At 38.0% G+C, this 24000-nt stretch overlaps 1 protein-coding gene across 1 annotated transcript; it reads left to right on the top strand.

Annotated features, from left to right (window-relative positions):
• Window positions 1-2872: 2872 nt before the first annotated feature.
• On the top strand, window positions 2873-22701 carry cacnb3b (calcium channel, voltage-dependent, beta 3b). The gene is made up of 14 exons (XM_059332904.1): window positions 2873-3136; window positions 9537-9656; window positions 11022-11144; window positions 12444-12565; window positions 12795-12847; window positions 13674-13693; window positions 13941-14021; window positions 16845-16903; window positions 17108-17208; window positions 19034-19185; window positions 20376-20471; window positions 20565-20735; window positions 22177-22224; window positions 22329-22701. Exons 1-13 carry the CDS (start codon window positions 3092-3094, stop codon window positions 22204-22206), a joined length of 1173 nt encoding a protein of 390 aa, XP_059188887.1. The 5' UTR covers window positions 2873-3091; the 3' UTR covers window positions 22207-22224; window positions 22329-22701.
• The last annotated feature ends 1299 nt before the right edge of the window (window positions 22702-24000 follow it).

Here is a 24000-nt window from a genome sequence, read left to right as displayed (position 1 = left end):
AAGAAACATTATGAAGTACACCTGCATCACATTACCAGGAGGATTGAACAACGCTAGATGTAATATTATCCTGTTGGAGGGAAGAAGAAGAAAAAAAAAAACCCCATATCATATGATTGCTGCAGAGACTGAATACATGCTGTGGACTGAAGAGAGACAAGCTTCTGTGGCTTTCTGTCTGTTGTTGTTCTCCATATAGACACTTAGTTCACATTCAGATGGGCTATCTGGCAACAGTGAATATAGCTGAGCCAGTCTCAAATCTGCTTTGCTCTTTCTTGAGGGAATTCATCAAAACTCAGTGAACTTTGACAATCCTCTGCTATCCTCTCCCCACTGCCAGCCCCATTCTGTGATGGGAGGAGTGGAAGGAGAGGAGAGCTATATTTAGACCGTCTGAACAGCAAAAAATAACAAAAAAGTAAAGATTCTGGTGTTAATATCTGCCTCTAATATTCTGATGTACTGGCTACTTTCCTCTCTTCATCTCTATTATCTCCTGTTTTCTTCACACTCTTTCACCTTCCCTCCTCTGTCTCCCTTTGTGCAGTTAATTTTAAAGAGCTTAAACACTTAATGACATGACATGCGTTTATAAAAACCATTCCCTCTCTTGCTCAATCAATCTAATTTGCTATTCAGATATCTTTCCTTCTTTCCGTCTCTATAGCGCTCTATTTGTTTTTCGCATTTTGCGTTTTTGCTCCCTCTCCATCTCTGCATCCCTCTCCTGCTGTTTGAAAAGCTGTTACTCAATGGCTGCTTCATGCATAACACTAATGATGAAAGTAGTCCCCCCTATCTTCTCGGCTTCAGAGGCATCCAAGGGAGCCATGTTGCTTACAATAACATTTTGTTTTGTGCACATGTTTCTATCTGGGTTTCCTTCAATTTTGAAAAAAGCCATGTAGATATGTAGCCCCGAGACATTTTTGCTAAAAGCCCCGGTGGAGTGCACTTAACTCTGAAGCAGCTAAAGTTGAATGAGGGCGAAAGAGCGCATGCTGCCAGCATAATGGACGATAAAGTAGGGTCCTCGGAGCCCGGGGCAACCTGGAGAGAAGGCATGCTTGCCAGGAACAACAGGGCTTGTCTCCTACAATAGAAACATCTCTGCTGGCTTATTAAGACCTCTGATGGACTCTAGATGGCTGCTTGCTGACTCACCGCTGCATTTCTGTTCTGTAGGCTCATGCATCACCTTCCTGTCACCAGGATGGTGCAGGGCACACAGACAGGCAGGCGGGCACAGCCCTGCCCTCCTCCACTCCTCTCCTCTCGCTCTTTTTATCTCTCCATTCATGTCCTCCTCTCGCTAACTTCACACCCTTTGTGCTGTTGAGGCGGTCACCTGAGAGCTACTAATTGACAGATATTACGATTTAATTATCTCTAGTTTCGGTTGTCGTTTTAATCATGGATTACATAACGGGCTCAGTCTTTGTTCCATATTACTTGTAGATGTTCTATATATGCCCTAGTTAAAAATGATACAGGGTGAAAGTAAATATTAGACCAACTTGGTTAGTTTTATTTCACTTCACGCCAAGGATCCACTGGGGATCGCAAAGCCCTCTTGATTTTAAGGGATGTAATAGATCTAATGTGTTAAATATAGATGAGTCAGCAGTTCATTCATTAGTGGGACAAAAACAACTAAATAAGGGCTACAATAAATGTTTATTCATTTACTTAAATAGAAAAATCACCATAGAAAAGTTTAAAAATAAAGGCTATATCGCGAGAATAAGGACATGTGTAACATCCCTCCTGCAGTATACACAGGTAACCTCACCTAGCGGTAACCTCACCTAGCGGTAACCTCACCTAGTGGTAACCTCACCTAGTGGTAACCTCACCTAGCGGTAACCTCACCTAGCGGTAACCTCACCTAGCAATAACCTCACCTAGCGGTAACCTCACCTAGCGGTAACCTCGCCAAGCGGTAACCTCGCCTAGCAGTAACCTCACCTAGTGGTAACCTCACCAAGCGGCAACCTCACCTAGCGGTAACCTCGCCAAGCGGTAACCTCGCCTAGCAGTAACCTCACCTGGGTGTAACCTCACCTAGCTGTAATCTCACCTAGCGGTAACCTCACCTAGCGGTAACCTCACCTCGCCGTAACCTCACCTAGCGGTAACCTCACCTAGAAGTAACCTCACCTAGCGGTAATCTCACCTAGCGGTAACCTCACCTGGCGGTAACCTCACCTAGCGGTAACCTCACCTAGTGGTAATCTCACCTAGCGTAATCTCACCTAGCGGTAACCTCACCTAACAACAGAAACATAGAGCTAATGGAAAAATGGCGAAGCGTCAGGGAGACGAAAATGCTGAATATCTCAAAAAGAAAAAGAGAGGGTACCATGAAAGTCACACTGAGTTCGGCTTCATAGAAGCAATGGACAATGGGGGGTCGCCAAAGTTTACAATGGTAAAAATGTGGGTCCCTCAAGAAAAAGGTTGGGAACCACTGTCTTAGATCAAGGGGATATATGCTTATTTTTTGTCTGATAAGATAGTTCTTCCTAGTCAGCATCTTTTATGTTCGACTGTTTCACTTGTTTTAAGTGTTTTGGTCCTTAACCCCTATATGGGCACTCATTGAAATACTTGCAAATTTCAACCCTAGAGAATATTTGAGGATATTACATACAGCCAGAATGTGTAAAAAAACAAAAAAAAAAACATACGGACCCTGGTCGCCAAAGTTTACAATGGTAAAAATGTGGGTCCCTCAAGAAAAAGGTTGGGAACCACTGCATTAGAGGATGTGGCATACAGAGGAGAGGAGAGGAGGAGAGGAGGAGAATGAAACCAGAGAAAAGCTCCTTTTCTTACACGAGGACGGGCTCGGAGCTGAAGAAACCCACTGTACTGTACCAGTAGGCGGGCGTGTACACACCAGTGCTGCAGTCAGGGCATGAATTTTATATAGGAAATGGCTGTTGAGGCAACGCAGCAACGTCAGCTGTGAAGCACTTAGGTTGAGCGCGCCTCCCTCTCTCTCCCCCCTGTAACCACGGGCTGAGGGGAGGAGGGTTCCGCCTTTTCTGTGCAATGGGGGAGAAGGAGCGCTGGCAGCACAACCATGTCTGCCTCCGACTCGAGCGCTACCGGACTCATCTGTAACAAGGTACGCTGTTGATGCAACCCTTTTTGTTTAATCACTCTGCATGCAAACTCTCCATTCATGAGTCCCCTGTCTGTCTGCTCTGAGACATCTTCTTCTTCTTCTTCTCTGTTTTTTTTACTCCCCTCCCCTCCCGTCTCACTCTCGTCTCAGCTGAAGTCTATTCCTGTTCACTCACTTTGCCAGCGTCTCCCCACTTCTCCTCTCTCTCTCTCTTCCCTCCCTCTTTCTCCTTCTCTGGACATGCTGTACTGCACACATACAGTTTCTGTCTCAACTCTGCTCTGTATAGGCGACTCCACAGCTTTGCATTGAACTTGTACCTCGGCGGGGGGGAGGAGCATCTGTTGAATGTCATGGGTTTTAACTCTGCTCTGCAAAAAAAAAGGGGTCTAAAAACCAGATAAAAACACTAAATCTGAGGGAAATGATCTTGCTGCATGGACAGATAATTTCACTTGACTAATTTTTTTAAATTAAGATTATTAAATCCAGAAATAAGCATGTTGAACGCTTAAAATATGAAATTAACTCTTAAAACAAGATAAATTAGCCTGCTGCCCCCGCGACCCGGCCCCAGATAAGCAGAGGAAAATGGATGGATGGATGGACAAGATAAATTATCTTACACTTCTAAATCTAAAGTTTTTTTTTTTATCTTGGTAAGAAACTAATAATCATCAGGTCACTCTGCTCGGGCCAGTTCATCGCTGCTTGCAGCTTTAATTTATCTTGTTTTAAGAGTTAATTTCTTATTTTAAGCGTTCAACATGCTTATTTCTAGATTTAATAATCTTAATTTAAGAAATCTTGTCAAGGTAAATTATCTGTCCATGCAGCGAGATCATTTCCCTCAGATTTACTGTTTTTATCTGGTTTTTAGACACACCTTTTTTGCAGTGTGGGTGTTTTTAAAGACAAACTGGTAAATCATAATGCTTTATTTGGCTTGTAACACAACTCTTATTTCTTAGGAAAAATTGCAATATATATATCAAAATCCCAACTGTTCACTGCAAAAAGGTGTGTCTAAAAACCAGATAAAAACACTAAATCTGAGGGAAATAATCTTGCTGCATGGACAGATAATTTACCTTGACAAGATTTCTTAAATTAAAGATTATTAAATCTAGAAATAAGCATGTTGAACACTTAAAACAAGATAAATTAAAGCTGCAAGCAGCGATGAACTGGCCCGAGCAGAGTGACCTGATGATTATTTGTTTCTTACCAAGATAAAAAAAACCTTTCGATTTAGAGGTGTTAGATAATGTATCTTCTTTTAAGAGTATTTTTTATTTTATTTTAAGTGTTCAACATGCTTATTTCTAGATTTAATAATCTTAATTTAAGAATTCTTGTCAAGGTAAATTATCCGTCCATGCAGCAAGATCATTTCCCTCAGATTTAGTGTTTTTATCTTGTTTTTAGACACACCTTTTTTGCAGTGTGGGTATCTTGTTAGAGTTTTAGGAGTCATTCCAACCCATATTTATGGTTCTGTTTGCTTTGTCAGTTTCAAGATGTTACTTTGGACGTGCAACAGCCTCTTAGACTCCACTGTGAAATTTCAACATTTAAAAAAAAGTGATGCATATCCACCAGTTAGAATATTCAAAGTTTTTTTGTATGAAATTCCCTCTTTGTGTTACGATCTGTCCACAACAACTCAGCAGAGAAAGAATGCAAAAACACAAAGGAACAGAATGACTGTAACACATACTGAGTGTGTGTATTTATTTCAAAGACAAAATTAAAAGCAATTTCATATTGACAAAAAAGTCCTTGAGAAGCTTGCATAAGAACGGCTCTGGTTGATATTTGGGATCTGATTTCCACATTAGTTTCAGTGTCCTTATTTGGTCTCCTTGAGAAACAACAAGCTGGGTTTATACATTTGGCTTCCTCATTCACTCACATGAAAAGAAATGCAAAGCAACCAAGAATCTGAAATCCGTCTGACTGGGAACGACTTTGAACAGAGAAATACTGAGAGATGTGTCAATGTTACTAATGAGGTGACGGTCCACGTAATAATTGGCTGTAATAAGTGAATTTATCACACTGTTGAAAGGCACAAAGAGACGAGAGATAGAAGCAGAGGTCTTGGATCAATCTTTTACACCCTTCACAACATATTCATATAACAGCTTATCAGAACTCGGTGGAGGGGGGCTGGAACCAATCAGAGGTGGGATACAACCTGGACAGGTCACCAGGGCAGACAAATAGAGGCTCTCATTCACTCCTATGGATTTAGAGTTACCAATTAAACCTAAGCTGCATGTTTTTGGACTGTGGGAAGAAGAGGGAGGACCTGGAGAGAACCCATCGAACCCCTCAGCTCTGTTAAATCTGTTGCTTTTCTGCCACTTTTTGTATTAGAACATGGGTCTCAAACTTGCGGCCCGCGGGCCAATTGTGGCCCTCGTGACGATATTTTGTGGCCCCCACCTTGATATGAAAGTTTAATGTGAGTTTTATATGAATGGTACTTTACCGTGTTGTGTGTAGAAGGTCCCTTTAATTACTTTTTTTGGTCATTTTGTGTCTTTTTTAGTAATTTTGTGTATTTTTTTTGGGTCATTTTGTGTCTTTTTGGGGTAATTTTGTGTCTTTTGAGGGTCATTTTGTGTCTTTTAAAATAATTTTGTGTCTATTTTAGTAATTTTGTGTATTTTTTTGGTTATTTTGTGTCTTTTTGGGGTAATTTTGTGTCTTTTTTAAATAATTTTGTGTCCTTTTTGGTAATTCTGTCCTTTTTTGGTCATTTTGTGTCTTTTTGGGGTAATTTTGTGTCTTTTTAAAATAATTTTGTGTCCTTTTTAGTAATTTTGTGTATTTTTTTGGTCATTTTGTGTCTTTTTAAAATAATTTTGTTTCTTTTCAAAATAATTTTGTGTCTTTTTGGGGGTAATTTTGTGTCTTTTTTTGGTCATTTTGTGTCTTTTTGGGGTCATTTTGTGTCTTTTTTAAATAATTTTGTGTCTTTTTTTGGTTATTCAGTGTCTTTTTTTGTCATTTTGTGTCTTTTTTAAAGTAATTTAGTTTTTTTTCTGTCGTTTTGTGTCTTTTTTTAAATTTTGTGTCTTGTTTGGTCATTCTGTGTCTTTTTTAAGTAATTTCGTTTTTTTCTGTCATTTTGTGTCTTCTTTTTTTTTAGTAATTTTGTGTCTTTTTTTGGTAATTTTGAAAACTCAATTTAAAATCAGAGCTAGAGTTAAAAAAGGAAATAAAAAGTAAAAAGCAAAGGATTCTTGCCCAGGAACTGATCGCCAAGGAGAACAAATAGGTTTTTAATAATGTTTTAAAGTGGTCAACAGTATGAAAAAATAACATAAAACTTTGTGTTTTCTACAGTTCAAAAGTTTTGCACTATTCCTTGATTGACGGTAATTACAATCGTCTTCTACGCTGATGTTAAATTTTTTATTTTACGGCCTAATTCTGATGCAATTTGACAGTGTTTTACTGTAATTTCTACAAACATTTTTTACAGTGCAGACAGCAAAGAAAATCTATAGTATATTTTTGCACTATTAAAGCTTGTTAGGAAGTCCTGTGCTTCCACTTTAAGGGAATTTGTTTTTAGTTTTTTAGTTTTAGTCCTGTTTCATCAAATGTAAACAATGTAAGTTAACAACTATATACAGTGTATAGATTTTGTGCCAAAGAGACTCAGTTTGCACTCCAGAATCTCCTCATCATCCATCCATCCGCAGAGCTCCATGAGCTTTAATTAGCTTTTGTTTCTTGTGCCTGTAGACTCTTCAGATTCTGCTCCACCTCTGGCAGCCTTTGATATTCAAATGAAATCCACAAACTCTGTGCTGGATTCAGCTAAAACAGATTTTTTTAGTGGCATGGGAAAAAAGCAAAGAGGGATGGGAACAGTGGAGAGAAGAGGGAGGAAGAGACGGGTAGAGGGAGTAAAGGTAAAAAAAATAAAAGAATAAAAAGTATGACGTTGTTATTGGGCTATATTTATCTCATGTGGGTGCTCCTGTCTGGTATGTAAGGAAGCTTCCAGCCTGCACCCAGCTGGGACTGCAGCCACCAGGGAACAGGAGGATGCTGGTGGAGTGAGAGGAAAAGTGTAGAGACTAGAGATGTGAGCTGCAAAAACTGAAATCTAAGTAAGATTTAATATCTAAGAGCAGTGATTCCCAACAGGGGGGCCCGACCCCCCCAGTGGGGCGCCAAGGATCCACGGGGGGTCGTGAAGCCCTCTTGATTTTAAGGGATATAATAAATCGAATGTGGTAAATATAGATGAGTCAGCATTTAATTCATAAGTGGGACAAAAACAACTAAATAAGGGCTACATTAAACGTTTATTCATTTATTTAAATAGAAAAATCACTATAGAAAAGTTTAAAATCGCAAGAATAAGGACATGTGTAACATCCCTCCTGCAGTATACAGGTAACCTCATCTGGCAGTAACCTCACCTAGCGGTAACGTCGCCTAGCGGTAACCTCACCTAGCGGTAACCTCACCTGGCAGTAACCTCACCTAGCGGTAACGTCGCCTAGCGGTAACCTCACCTAGCGGTAACCTCACCTGGCAGTAACCTCACCTAGCGGTAACCTCATCTGGCGGTAACCTCATCTGGCGGTAACCTCACCTGGCGGTAGCCTCACCTAGCGGTAACCTCACCTGGCGGTAACCTCACCTAACGGTAAACTCGCCTAGCGGTAACCTCACCTAGCAGTAACCTCACCTAACGGTAACCTCGCCTAGCAATAACCTCGCCTAGTGGTAACCTCACCTAGCGGTAACCTCACCTAGTTGTAACCTCACCTAGCAGTAACCTCACCTAGCAGTAACCTCACCTAACGGTAACCTCGCCTAGGGGTAACCTCGCCTGGCGGTAACCTCACCTAGCGGTAACCTCACCTAACGGTAAACTTGCCTAGCGGTAACCCCACCTAACGGTAAACTCGCCTAGCGGTAACCTCACCTGGCGGTAACCTCCTCTTTTGCACCATGGACGCGTGCTGTGGACAGTTCCAGAAGAGCAACATCTATGAAGTTGAGCAACAACTGTCACCGAGTTAGTATATGAGGCGGTTTCCACCGTGTTGCGATCATCTTTTTAGCTGCAGTTCGGTCAGCCAGAAACACAACGCGCTTTGAGGATTTCATAAGTTTCAGTTGAGAGAGATGACAGTCAGTTCGCATTGTAATTCACAGGAGCAGCTGGTTAGACCACCTAAGTGCTCTGTGGGGTTTTAAAAGCTCTGATAAATAAGATGGTGCCAGACCATTTAAGCCATGGGTCTCAAACTCGCGGCCCGCGGGCCAATTTTGGCCCTTGTGATGATATTTTGTGGCCCCCATCTTGATATGAAAGTTTATTGTGAGTTTTATATGAATACCGTTGTGGAAGGTCCCTTTAATTACTTTTTTGGTAATTTTGTGTCTTTTTTCTAATAATTTTGTGTCTTTTTTAGTAATTTTGTGTCTTTTTTTGCCTTTTTTAGTCATTTTGTGTCTTTTTTGGTCATTATGTGTCTTTTTTTTATAATTTTGTGTCTTTTGTGGTAATTCTGTCTTTTTAGTCATTTTGTTTCTTTTTCAAGTAATTTAGTGTTTTTTCAGTCATTTCTTTCTTTTTGTGTAATTTTGTCTCTTTTTGGTCATTTTGTGTCTTTTTTAAATAATTTTGTGACTTTTATTAGTCATTTTGTGTCATTTTTTGGTCATTTTGTGTCATTTTTTAAGTAATTTAGTTTTTTTTCTGTCATTTTGTGTCTTTTTTTAGTAATTTTGTGTCTTTTTTTGGACATTTTAAAACTGACTCCAGCGGCCCCCAGGTAATTTGAGTTTGAGACCCCTGATTTAAGCACTTAAAAACAATTAATGAAAACTTAAACTGGATCCTAAAATGTACAGGTAGTGTGATGTGATGGATGACTCGCTCAAAATCATTAGTGGGGAGAGAAGTCTGTACTTAGTCGTAGCTGGAAGAAGCTAGTACGTTCCCTAAATATATAGTCCCAAAACTACAACCAGTGTTTTTTTGTAATCCTTGTTGAAGACTCTGAAACATCTGGTGTGCCTGGATGAGTGGATAAATAGACTACAAGCTCTGTGCTGGTTGTTGGTGTTGTTGCAGTCCTCACGCACATGTTCCCCTGAGACGGCTGCTTTGGAAAGCTGCAGGAACTCTCCGGTCCTGGCAGGCTGGATCACAGGCAGGTTCAGAGACAGGGTGAACAAGGAGAGAGACATGGGAGACATTGAGGGAGATGTAGGTTATCTGTTTGGAGCTATTTATACTGTTACTATATATCATGAGTAATATTGAGCCAGTAGCAGCAGCTGCTAGAGGTGTTGGCTTGGATTTATCTCCTCTCTGCCAGCCCGTCACACTTATATTCCTCTCTTCCTTTCCCAGGGTTCAGCCGATTCCTACACTAGTCGACCCTCGGATTCCGACCTGTCCCTGGAGGAGGACCAGGAGGCGTCTCGGCGTGAAGCCGAGCGCCAGGCTCAACTGCAGCTGGAGAGAGCCAAGGTGAGAGCCCGGGGTCAAAGGTCAAAGCTTGTCTTTAACCCTTTGATGCACAACATGGGTCTGAAGTGACCTGACAGAGTTTTTATGTTCTATATCTAAACTATTTTCATCATTCAGTATTCCAGGTTTTCCTCAATTAGTTTGTTTTTGGTCATCATACATCCTAATTTTTGTTTTCCTTTATTCATTTTTGAATAAAATCCCTGGTAAAACTTTACAATAACTATCTAAGTTATGTTTATAGATGGTTAATAAACCAAATATTAACCATTTACAAAGTACTACAATTAAGTCTACATATTTAATCTTCATAGATGTTTTACAAGCATTTTCTTAAAGCTATATAAATCATTTGGAAATCATTAACACATGCTTAAAATAGTGTTTAAAATGTTATGAGAGCAACTATAAACCGTTAATAAATAGTCCATTAATAAACATTATTAATTAGAATTGAATTGTTTCTTAATGGTAAAGTAACTATTAACTTACATTAATTAGCTATCTATTTACCATTTATAAATGATGGTTATTGTAAAGTGTTACCAAATCCCTTTTTGTGCCACTACCCTTATAATGCACAACATGGGTGAAACATGGCCCATATCCATTTGTTAGCTAAGTAGCTTGTTAAGCTAACTACTTAGCTAACTTATTGGCTAAGTATTTAGCTAAGTAGCTTGCTAAGATAAATACTTAGCTAACGTCTTGGCTAAGTAGCTTGCTAAGCTAACTACTAAGCTAACTTCTTGGCTAAGTATTTAGCTAAGTAGCTTGCTAAGCTAACGACTTAGCTAACTTCTTGGCTAAGTATTTAGCTAAGCAAGCGACTTAGCCAAGTAGTTAGCTATGGAATAATACAAAAACTTTTTTTCTTCATAAAGTATGAGAGGCAAAATGGAAATAATGATCTGTTGTTATCAAAAACAAGATATTTAAAGAATACTTGGAATATTCAATCATGAAATAAGTTTATATCAAAAGATAGAGCACAGAAACACACATCAAACATTAAATAACATGAAAGAAATTAATGAGGGTCATTTTTGACCCATGTTGTGCATCAAAGGGTTAAATTCACCTTCAGTTCCCGAGGAGCAGTATTAAACAGCTGAATCATGTTGAAACTCAGAGGTTAGTACTGCCATATATCATATCAACCATGTTTCACTTCTCTTTCTCAGCTTCCTGTTTCTGCTTCAGCCTTTCCTTTGGGAAATATGATATATTATTATTAAGCAGAATAAAGAACAGCTGAGTCTGTGTATCATTTTAAAAAGCTTTTAAAAACCCACATGTACAGACTGGCATCTCTGCAATAATTCTAATGTTTTTACACATATTTTAATGTTTGTCTATCAACAGTCCAAACCAGTAGCATTTGCAGTGAAAACCAATGTGAGTTACTGTGGGGCCCTGGATGAAGATTGTCCGGTCCAAGGTGCTGCTATTAACTTTGAAACCAAAGACTTCCTGCACATAAAAGAGGTGAGAGGCCTTTAAATGATATACCACATTCAGAGTTTAGGTTTAGGCACCAAAGCTACCTCACATACTTGGATAAGTTTGAGAAAAGTATGGCTTAGAATAAAATAAGTAATGTTACAGCAGAAGTTATCTCAGGTGATGTGTAGTAATGTGTGTGTGTCATGAAGCCTGCAAGACTGCAGTAACAGTGCTAACTAACCGTGTTAATAAGGGTGTTTCCACTACAGTCCAATACCCGGAATGAGGCGGGTCTCACTCACCGAAACGCCCCTAATTTGAATATGAACCGTCCGGAGTGGACTTTTGTCTGGACTTTTTTCGTCCCTGTAGAAGAGCAGGGTCTTTTTTCTCCCCTGAAAAAAGCCTGGTTACTGATAGGATAGAACGCTAAGCAGGATGTGACGTAGTACTCCACATGACAACAACCATTTGTAAAAGCTGTCGAAGAAGTGTTGCCAACTTAGAGCCTTTGTTGCTATATTTAGCGACTATTTTTCAAGAAAGTGACTGGAGACAAATCCAGCGACTTTTTCTGGTGTTATCGCGGGGGCCGGCGGCTTGTTAAGAAGAGTAAGAACGAGTCGAAGCGGCACAGTCCTCCTGCAGCAGTCTCTCCCAGCTGCAGAGCCGGAGGGGATGTTAACCCCTTAGCGTCCAGTCTGCAAATTGCAAATAGGCTAACAGTTAGCTCTGTAGCAGTACAGTGTGTATGTGCTAACAGGCTAACAGTTAGCTCTGTAGCAGTACAGTGTGTATGTGCTAACTGGCTAACAGTTAGCTCTGTAGCAGTACAGTGTGTATGTGCTAACAGGCTAACAGTTAGCTCTGTAGCAGTACAGTGTGTATGTGCTGCTGCTGCAGGAGGTGTTCACTTAGCGATCTCTGTTTGTTTACAACAAGCACCAGACACTCTGTGCACAGTTAGCCATGCTGGTTAATTCACCATCACTATGTTTATGATCAGTGGAGACGCTGTGCATAATTAGCCATGCTGCTTTGTTTATGATCAGCTGCTGACGTTGTGCACAGTCAGTGACGATGGCCACAGTTGAGTCTCCCATGTTTAATCCGTACGTCACCTCCAGAGTCTCTAAATCCCTCTGGGGGTCTTTTTGTAATCGAGACACGCAGAGAGAGCAACTTTTGAGACAAAACAAAGACCTCAGATGCACCGAGACGACTTCTCATAAGTGAATGTAATGCAGTGAATGTAAGCATGTTACATCCTTGAAGCCTTTTTTTTGTTAAACTGGATCCATGTCGACACATGTTGAAGCATTTTGTTTCACTGTCGTGCAGAAATACAACAATGACTGGTGGATCGGTCGGCTGGTGAAGGAAGGGGCAGACATCACTTTCATCCCGAGTCCTGTCAAACTTGAAGCCATGAGGATAAAACAGGAGCAGAAGGCAGCAGCGAGGTCAGAGGTCACGCTGCTCTGATAGATCTCTCTAATCACTCTGTAGTCTCTCTCTCTGTCCTAATTTAACCAGCATTCTGTCTCACACCCTCTTTGAAAACTTTTTTTCCCGTTGGTGGCGTAACTAGTTCTCCCTCATACGGTGCTCCGTTTTCAAACTCCTTCTTTCTAAATTGCCTCCTGAGGGGATTTTTGGCATAATGAAGCTTTGCATTATGTTGCTCCACAGGAAAGGAGGGAACGCTTCGTCTGGAGGCTGGAGGTCCACCCCGCCATCTGCAGGTAACAGGGACTGGACCAGTCCTGCTGCTGTCGGCCTCTACTGGGACTGCATGCTCTAATATTTGAAGTTTACCAACTTTTTTTGGCGTAAACAGTGTCACAGCTCTTTGTCAATCTGATTTATTTTTCTTTTTAATATCTGTGAAGAGGCTGTTCCCATTCTGCTGAATATCTTTGTGGCAGTAGATTTCTATTCTACAGATTTGTAGGGAAATTAAAGTAAATATTTTAACTTTTTTGGCCCAAGTATACATCTGAGATTCTTATTACTTTCTTTTTTTAATACATAAGCCTACATTCTTCATTTTTTTTAAATGAAATGTGAAGTACTTAACCCTTAATAGGGCACTCATTGAAATACTTGCAAATTCCAAATTTCAACCCTGGAGAATATTGGAGGATATTACATACTGCCAGAATGTGTAAAAACAAACATACGGACCCGGGGGAGGGGGGTAATATTTTGAGAAAAAAATTTACGAGATTAAAGTGGCAAATCTACAAGAAAAAAATGTGCAGATTTATGAGATTTAAAGTGTTGAATCTGTGAGAAAAAAGTTGCTTTTTTCACTTTTTTCTCGTAAATCTGCGACTTTTTTCATGCATATTTGCCACTTTAATCTAGTAAATTTGCAACTTTTTTCTCGAAATATTTACACACAAATGAAAGAGAACTTCCTTGAGGTCCACACATGGTCTTTGTCCAGCATGGCATGCATGTTTATGTTCATTTACAAGGCCTTAAAAAATAAATATTTTCAAATATGACTTATTCTTATCAGATTTTATCCTCCTTGTTAAATGTTCAATTTGTTTATTTTGAAAGCCAAACAGAAGCAGAAGCAGGTATGTTTTTCACTGGGCTCTTCCTTATTAATTATTTAAGAACAGCCATACACTGTAAAAAAAATACAAAAAAAACTGTTGTTTTTACGGTAAAAAAACGGCAGCTGTGGTTGCCAGATTAATAATTAATGTATTTCAGTGCATTTTTACTTCTCTTTTAACACAGCCTGTGTGAGCTAAATGTGTGTGTTATTACAGTAAGTTCACCTCAACATGTTGTGTGTATTTTCCACCTGTTCCTGTACAGACTGAACTCGTTCCTCCGTATGATGTGGTTCCTTCTATGCGGCCGGTGGTTCTGGTCGGTCCGTCACTGAAAGGATACGAGGTGAGACAAACATCTATCTTCTACTGAAGAATCTAACTTAGTTACTACTTAAGAACTTACCTAATGTGCTTCATTTACTAGATTAACTGAAGTGATATTGTGCTATTGCTATAGATCAGCGGTTCCCAAAGTTTTTTTGCCCCAATCCCCCACACCTTCAAAAAAAACCAAAATGCAATAAGCTGTTTTATGGCCATATTAAAGCCGGCATGTTTAATCATGCTCAACTGACCAGAACACACATATAATAAAATAATCACAATCACAGCAATGTGCTCTCAAATTTGAATCATTTTGTGTCTTTTTTTTTTTGTAATTTTGTGTCTTTTTTTAATTCATTTTGTGTCTTTTTTTTTGTAATTTTGTGGTCATTTTGTGTCTTTTTTTTTGTCATTTTGTGCCATTTTTTTAGTCATTTTGTGTCTTTTTTTGTCATTTTGTGTCTTCTGTGGGGTTATTTGGTAATTTTGTGTCTTTTTTAGTCATTGTGTGTCTTTTTTTAGTCATTTTGTGTCTTTTTTAGTCATTTTGTGTCTTTTTTAGTCATTTTGTGTCTCTTTTTAGTCATTTTGTGTCTTTTTTAGTCATTTTGTGTCTTTTTTTTAGTCATTTTGTGTCTTTTTTTGTCATTTTGTGTCTTTTTTTTGTCATTTTGTGTCTTTTTTAGTCATTTTGCGTCTTTTTTTTAGTCATTTTGTGTCTTTTTTGGTCATTTTGTGTCTTTTTTTGGTCATTTTGTGTCTTTTTCTAGTCCTTTAGTCCAGTTTGGTGGTTTTGGTGCCTCCAGAGTGTTAATATGGGCATCATCATTGTTTTTATACTCTGATTATGGTTAATACCAACCAGAGATGTGACATACACATGTGATTGTTGAGCTCAGTCTCTGTATCTCTGCTGCTGTTTGTTGCCGTTTCATCTGGTCTACGTTGTCTGGTCCAGTATAGACTTGCCTGGTTTGATCTAAAGGGAATCGCTCTCGCCTCCATTATCCCATTAACACTGATACTAAACACCACAGTCACATCCTGATGAAATTATAGCACAACAATAGGAATCTTAGATGCACTTTGAGTCATACAGAACTGCACGAATGCCCCTTTATATAAGCTACCATCTGTAATATTCACATATGGATGATTAGATGTATGAAAACACATCGTGGTTTAATTTAATTTATCTTAGAATATGTCAATTTTGGACCAATCTGTGTATGAATATGTTGAACTATGAGGCGTGTTTTTGAGCAGAATGTCTCTGCCTGGCTCTGTGTGACTGTTCAGGCTGTGTGCCAAGCCGTTTGTTGTGTGTGTGTGTGTGTGTGTGTGTGTGTGTGTGTGTGTGTGTGTGTGAAATATTTATGCATTTCTCTGGTGATGTGCTTTGGGGATGCTCCAGTGGTGAACGCCGGCCTGCTTCCCTCTCTTCCTCTCTCCGTCTCTTTGTCTCTCTTGTGCATTGTAATATTTTCAGTTGCTCACATTGTTCTCTCTCTCTCTCTCTCTCTCTCTCTCTCTCTCTCTCTCTCTCTCTCTCTCTCTCTCTCTCTCTCTCTCTTGCACTTTTCCCCCTCTCGTTGCTGTTCCCCCATCTCTCTGTTACATCATGGAGGAGCAACACCACTGTGCATTACATCCTTTATTCTGAAGGCCATCCATTTTTCAGGACTGTTTGAAAATAGACTGCTTGACTTCATGCTCACAGTGGAAACACACACTATCCCTCTCTATGTGACACTTAAAGACCCCCTCCAAACGGAAATGCTGCTTGTTATAAAATTAAATAAATAAATTGCCTGCTTAACCCTCTTAAAATGTATGCTTTCTCAAAAAGATTGCTAAAAATACACTGTTTATCATTAGCCGTTATCATCAAAAATGTAACTGTCCGACAGTCCTTGAACAGAACATGGCTTGTGAACGAAGCTTAAGATTGTGATATTTCTGTCAAAATCACTTTATTCTACATGTCTCTTATTAAACATTGCCAAAAATAAACCATCGGAATAACTAGATCCTGTTAAAAATATTAAATTATGCTCCAAGGCGACACAGTGAAGCCATGATTGATTTATGCTGAGACAATCGGTAACGTGACAAATATTCACTGAAAATCTGTTTACACAGAGCAGAGAGGACAGGAAATGTTGAAAAAAAGCAAACAGTAATGTATAACTAGAAAATTTCCTCTGGGGAAATTCTTAAAGGGCCACGTTGGCTACTGCCGGTGTGTGTACACTATGATGAGATTCTTCAGAGATTTCAAACAATTAATACTAGTAATGTTATGATACTATATAATATACAAGGAGCACACCTACAACAAGCATTCCTTTTCAAGTATTTATTGATACAGCAACCTATGACCTTTAACCTCAAAATGTGTGTGTGAAACATGTATCTGGAGGAGTGTGCACACTTACGCGCGCATGTGTGTGTGTGTGTGTATCTGGAGGAGTGTGCGCGCTTATGTGTGTGTGTGTGAGTGTGAAGCATGTGTGTCATTTTGTGTCTTTTTTGGGTCATTTTGTGTTTTTTTTAAATCATTTTGTGTATATTTTGGTCATTTTGTGTCTTTTTTGGGTCATTTTGTGTCTTTTTTGTAATTCTGTGTATTTTTTGGTCATTTTGTGTCTTTTTTTTTAGTATTTTTTTGTCTTCTTTGGTCATTATGTGTCTTTTTTAAGTAATTTAGTTTTTTTCTGTCATTTTGTGTCTTTTTTTGGTAATTTTCATACTGCCTCCAGCAGCCCCCAGGTAATTTGAGTTTGAAACCCCTGGGTATATATTTAATAACTCCTGTCCTCTCCTCCTATCTGTCTCGTAGGTAACAGACATGATGCAGAAAGCCTTGTTTGACTTCCTGAAGCACAGGTTCGATGGCAGGTGGGTATTAGAGCTCTCAGCGTACAGTAACTCTGAGCGAGCCGCTGAGTGTTTGTGGGACTCTGCCGATCACGTTTCATGGTCGATAGGACACATGGTGCTGAGGAATTATTTTTAGCTGCAGCGGAGCACAAGTTCACCTCATCCTTTGGAAGTGAACAGTTGTAGATGTGATGTGATGAGACGCTCCTTCTTCTTCCGTAGGATCTCTATCACGCGGGTGACTGCTGATCTGTCGCTGGCGAAGCGCTCGGTGCTCAACAAGAAGGCCATCATGGAGAGATCCAACACGCGCTCCAGTCTGGGTGAGTGACAGGAGAGTTGCCTTTGATCCTTGTTTGCTAAATAAAGATTAATACCAGCTAAGAATAGATGCATCATCTCCCTTGGTGTTAAGTCTGGACTGAACTTTAGTGAGTGATGTTGCTCTATTAAGCATGCAACTGCAAAAAAAACTAACTGACAAAAAATAAGAGATAAATTACTAGAATTAAGCAAATACATGCTTACAGAGTTATTGAAGTAAAAATATCTCGGCACTGGAAAAACCAATGATAGCTTGAAAGAGATTCAAATATACTTATTTTGAGCAATTGTAGCTTGTAGTTCATTTCTTATTTTAAGTGTTCAACATGCTTATTTATAGATTCAATAATCTTAATTTAAGAAATCTTGTCAAGTTTTTTGTCTTTTTTGGTCATTTTGTGTCTTTTTTGTGTCTTTTTGTGTCTTATTTTGTGTTTTTTTACTTTTTTTGGTCATTTTGTGTCTTTTTTGTGTCCTTTTTTGGTCTTTTTGTCTTTTTGTCTTTTTTTTGGTCATTTTGTGTGATTATTTGTCCATTTTGTCTTTATACATCTGTTTTTGGTCACAAAATTACCAAAAAAGACAAAAAATGTACAAAGAGATAAAATTAAAGCTGCAAGCAGCGATGAACTGGTCCGAGCAGAGTGACCTGACAATTATTTGTTTCTTACCAAGATAAAAAAAACTTAAAATTTCAAAGTGTTCGATAATTTATCTTGTTTTAACAGTTAATTTCTTATTTTAAGCATTCAACATGCTTATTTCTAGATTCAACAATCTTAATTTAAGAAATTTTGTCAAGTGAAATTATCTGTCCATGCAGCAAGATCATTTCCCTCAGATTTACTGTTTTTATCTGGTTATTAGACACACCTTTTTTGCAGTGTAGCAGAGAAACTGCACATAAAGTTGTGCTGTGATGCTGCAAATTCAGATCCCACAGTTCATTTGGCATAAAAAAGTAACTTAAAACTAAAAAAAAACTCTTGTTTGAGCTCAGCTTTTATGCAGCTTTTATGCATGTGTTCTGTGTGTTGTTACAGTTTTCTGTAAAATTAGATTACAAAATTTCAATAAATTACTTTGCTAACAGGATCATGATATATGTCAAGATATGGAATTGTAACCACTGTATCATCACTGTATCTTATTGCCAGAATCATGTTTGTTTTTTTGCAGTGTAATAATTAAAAACAGAAAGCTATGGTCAGTACGTAAATCAATGCTAGATATCAGAAGAAAATAGTTGGTAGGCTTGATGTTTTTTGCAGTGTGACTCTTCCAGTTTTATATGAATGGCACTTTACCGTGTTGTGTGTGGAAGGTCCCTTTAATTACTTTTTTTGGTAATTTTGTGTCTTTTTTTAAAATACTTTTGTGTATTTTTTAATAATTTTGTGTCTTTTAAAAAAAATGTCTCTTTTTTGGAAATTCTGTGTCTTTTTTTGACAATTTTGTGTCTTTTTCAAATAATTTTGTGTCTTTTTTAGTAATTCTGTCTTTTTTGTTCAGTTTGTGTCTTTTTGTGTGTTTTTCGGTCATTTTGTGTCTTTTTTAATAATTTTGTGTCTTTTTTGGTCTCTTTGTGTCTTTTTTTTTTTTTTGTAATTTTGTGGGTTTTTTTGGGTCATTTTGTGTCTTTTTGGGTCATTTTGTGTCTTTTTTGTAATTTTTTGTCTTTTTTAAGTAATTTAGTTTTCTTTCTGTCATTTTGTGTCTTTTTTAATAATTTTGTGTCTTTTTTTAGTAATTTTGTGTCTTTTTTTTGGTCATTTTGATACTGCCTCCAGCGGCCTCTTCCACCTCTCTTTTATCTGTTGACAGCGGAGGTGCAGAGTGAGATCGAGAGGATCTTCGAGCTGGCCAAGTCTCTCCAGCTGGTGGTTCTGGACGCAGACACCATCAATCACCCAGCGCAGCTCCTCAAGACGTCTCTGGCTCCCATCATCGTCTACGTCAAAGTCTCCTCGCCCAAAGTAGAGCACAGCACACAGTTATACTTCACATAGAAGAGTTGCTGATTATCATAAATAAAAATAGGGAAACAGTGGAATAACTGAGTAGCTGCTTGACTATTTTGGTAACAGATTCATCATCATCAAGTTAAAAAAAAAAAAAAGAAGAAATGTGAAGAGCTGCTCCCTCTGCAGATATGAGGGGCTCATTCTAAGATAACAGAAACACAAAAAATCTTAGTTTTCTGTGTCCTAAATCCAACACACTACTATTTAACCCTTGGAACATGATGTAAAAACTTCAGCAGCATGTTTCCTGCTGTCAGCTGAACTCTAAAGTTTTGGCTTTTCCACAGGCAAAAATCACCACGACCAAGTGAAACATGATTTTACTTTTTTTGCAGAGATTTTGCAGTGTGCGTTTCAACATTTTTAATGCAATCTTTTGTGTTTACTGTTTTTTTGTGAGATTTTGGGCTGTTTTTTGTGTGTTTTCTGTAATTTATTGTGTGTTTTTATCTGTGTTTTTTGTATTTTTTTTGTGTTTTTTGTCATTTTTGTGTGTGTTTTTTTGTGGTTTTTATGTGTGTGTTCTGTGTGTTTTTTGTGTGTTTTTTTTTTGTTTAAAAAAAAAATTGTTTTATTTTACTTTTGTTTTTTTTGTATTTTTGTGTGTGGTTTGTTTTTTGTTTTTTTTATGTATTTTTGTAATTTTTAATGTGTTAAATCTGTGTTTTTTGTCATTTTTTCAATTCTTTTTGTGTTTTTTTGTGTTTTTTTGTAATGTGTTTTTTATGGTTTTTATGTGTGTACAAAAAAAAGTTTTTTTGTATGTTTTTATTTGTGTTTTTTTGTAATTTTGTGTGCGTTTTTGCTTTGTTTTTCATGTTTTTTGTATTTTTGTATTTATTTATTTTTTTGGTGTATTTTTATGTGTTTTTTGTGTTTCAAAATGTTGATCCAGTAAGTCAAAATGACAAAATAATAATCAGGTGAGGTTGTGCTGAAAAAGATGATACCAGCAGAATGAAATATAGTCAAAAACCAACAAAATAGCCTCAAACTCCAAAGGGTTATAACTATGTTGGAGGAAGAAACATTATATCCAATGACTTTATATGACAAAATAAAAGAACAAAACTGTAAGAAATCAAATCAGACCTGTGCATTTGATAATCCTCATTCCTCTTTGTGTGTTTCTCGTCTCTCAGGTCCTGCAGCGGCTGATCAAATCTCGAGGGAAGTCACAAAGCAAACACCTCAACGTCCAGATGATGGCGGGGGACAAACTGGCACAGTGTCCACCTGTATGTATAGAAACCTTATAAATATGTACGGTGATGTTTTATGTTTTATGGACACAGAGTGTGTGACTCTCCATCCTTCTCTTGCCTCATCAGGAGATGTTTGATGTGATCCTGGATGAGAACCAGCTGGAGGATGCATGTGAGCATCTAGCAGAGTATCTGGACATTTACTGGCGTGCGACTCATCTCCCCTGTTCTGCCCCCGTTAACCCTTTACTGGACCAAAGCGTGATCACCCCTCCCTCGGCTAACTCCAGCCAACAGGTAAAACATGACACAAACACAACTGATGCTTTTATTGGTCTTGCTGCTGCCTCATGTGTCTCCAAACCACCACTGTTCAAACCACACCTCTCTGTTTACACTGCAACCTTTTATGTCCTATGCTGTAATCAAAGTACTTCAGGGTTTAGACTGCAAGAAAACTACACTGTAAAAAAAACCTGTTGTTTTTATGGTAAAAAAACGGCAGCTGTGGTTGCCAGAACTTTACCATAGTAAATACGGTAGAACTTTTTTTTATTATTATGGTAAAAATGTGATGGCACTGTTGATTTCACGTTTAAGATTGCCATTTTATTCCATTTTTTACTGTATAAATAAAAGGTTTTTCCATCAAAAGAAACGCTGTTTTGGCATATAGTTGACAAGAAAATACTTTATAAATGAAAACTACATTGTTTAGTACATTTAACAGTGAGAAAGAGTGTTTTTTACCAAAAATAAATGCAAAAGTTACAGTGGTGGCTTGTATATATATTACATTAAATACATATTACAGTTTATTTTACAATGGAGTAACAAAAAACAAAACTGTAAAAAATACTGTTTTGGCTGATTTATACATTTACAGTGTTTCATTGTTACTGAAACTGAATTAACCTATTTATCATTTACGGTCTTTTACTGTCATGGTTTAGCAGTTTTTCTCCGTAAAATCTACAGACATTTTTTACAGTGTACTGTTACTGCTGACTCTCGCATCCAACCGCTCAGAATTCTTACCATTAACAGAGGGGGTCCCACAAGGTTCAATATTGGGTCCTGTCCAGTTTACCATTTTCATTAACTACATTACATCCACTATAACAAACTGTAACGTCCGTCTCTACGCCGATGACACCGTTCTGTATTGCACCTCTAATACTGCACATTAAGCCATTGAAACTCTCCAACAAGCTTTCGACAAACTACAACATTCACTCCTCAATCTAAAATTAGTTCTCAATTCAGACAAAACCAAATACAAGATATTCTCAAGAGCCAGACATATTGCAGAAGATGGTCTACATGTTACCACTTTAACAGGTCCCAGCATTAAAAGGGTTTCACAATACAAATATCTGGGTGTCTGGTTAGATCAAAAACTCACATTCAAATTTCATATTGATATACTTACAAGTAAATTAAAACAAAAAATCGGATACTTATACAGAAACAAAACAAACTCCCCCCTGTTCTGTAGGAAACGGATCATTCAGTCTTTTTATCAGTTCTGGATTATGCTGATGTTATCTATAGACAAACTGCCTTTGACTGCAACTGTTTTTAATGTTAATGTGTTTTGTCTGTGCTGTTTTGTGTTTTCTCTGTATTCTCGACATCATTGTAAATGAGGGGTTGCCCCCAATGAAGGATAAATGAAAATTAGCATTTAAGCTGCATTATTAATCCTAATTTCCTGCCTTCTGTGTCCATTCACTAGTTTTCTGAGACTCAAGAGTTGATAGAATGATCACTACCACGGATAAAGGTGAGGAGCAACTGATTTTATTTCTTACTTTGGTCTTTAGCGACTTGTTTCTGAAGCTGGTGTTTTCTCTCTTGAAATGTTCCCCTCGCTCCGCTCCGCTGCAGAAAGCCTGTGCTGTCGGCTGGAGTCAGACTAGAGGGTCACAGAGCACAGCAGGGACCAGGGACCAGGGCGCCACCAGGGGGCAGCAGCTCTCTCCAGCCACCAGCTCCTCCGGCCACAAAGAAGAGAAGAGTGATAAAAACCAATGGCCCCAATAGGTTTTTCAGAGATTTTTTCAATGATAAATGAGAAAGGTTGACTAAGTCAGGAGGAAGTGAGTTCCATATCCTGGATCCTCTATATCATGAGTTGTGTGTGGAAGGTCCCTTTAATTTTTCTTTTTTTAAATAATTTTGTGTCTTTTTTCTGGTAATTTTGTGTCTTCTTTGGTCATTTTCTGTCTTTTTTAATAATTTTGTGCCTTTTTAAAATAATTTTGTGTCTTTTTTCTGTCATTTTGTGTCTTTTTTAGTGATTTTGTGTCTTTTTTTAAATAATTTTGTGTCTTTTTTTAGTAATTTTGTGTCTTTTTGATAATTCTGTGTCTTTTTTAGTGATTTTGTGTCTTTTTTTAAATAATTTTGTGTCTTTTTTTAGTAATTTTGTGTCTTTTTTTAGTAATTTTGTGTCTTTTTGATAATTCTGTCTTTTTTTGGTCATTTTGTGTCTTTTTTAAGTTATTTTGTGTCTTTTTTAAATAATTTTGTGTCTTTTTTTGGCAATTTTGTGTCTTTTTTTGGTCATTTTGTGTCTTTTTAAAGTTATTTAGTTTTTTTCACACCTTCTACGGCCACACCTGGGACGTAGAAGAGAGCAAGAGCAAGTGAGAGAAAAAGAAAGAGCAGGAGGCTGGTGAGTTGGATGAAGAGGAGAAACAAAACCAGGGGAGAGAAGCAGCAGAAGGAGGAATATTCAAGAGAGGAGCCTCCGTCTGACTGACTGCTGCCCCTCGGGAGGAGCTCCCTGCTCCCACCGCCACACCACAACTCAGGGCCGCTACTTTCTACCGCTGCACGCCTGCTGGGAACAAAGTTAGCCAGTAGAGCCGTGCAGTCACTCCCCCTCCCTCACCCTCCTCCAACCCTAAACCTTTATCACAACTTTCACACAGGAAGTCCCGCCCCCACCTGGCCGAGCTGAGCTCAGACCCCCAGAGTATGTTAGCTAGCACACAGAACTGTAGCAGAGCAACAGAATCAGTATCACACAACGTACAAAATGTAAAAATGTCCCGTTGTTTTTACAGAAAAAAACTGTCAGCTGTGGTTACCAGAATATTTCTGTAAAAAGTACAGGACATATGTCAACATCTTTACAGAACTTGTACATTTTACTGGTATTCAGTGTGTAATAAATAATAACTGAATGTTAATTTACTGGTATTCAATGCAAAATAAGCAACATCTGCATGTCAATTACCTGGGGGCCGCTGGAGGCAGTATCAAAATGACCAAAACAAGACACAAAATTACTAAAAAAAAAAAAAAAACAGACACAAAATTACAAGAAAAAAATACACAAAATGACAAAAAAATACACAGAATTACCAAAAAAGACACAAAATTATATATATATATATATATATATATATATATATATATATATATATATATATAAAAAGACACAAAATGACACAAAAAAAGGCACAAAATTACTTAAAAAGACACAAAATTATTTTAAAAAAGACACAAAATTATTTCTTGGAGTCATAACTTTTGCATTAATAATTAGTAC

Source organism: Centropristis striata, chromosome 5 (genome assembly GCF_030273125.1).
Source record: "Centropristis striata isolate RG_2023a ecotype Rhode Island chromosome 5, C.striata_1.0, whole genome shotgun sequence".
Lineage (NCBI taxonomy): Eukaryota > Metazoa > Chordata > Actinopteri > Perciformes > Serranidae > Centropristis > Centropristis striata.
This window is presented reverse-complemented; position numbering and strand designations above follow the sequence as displayed.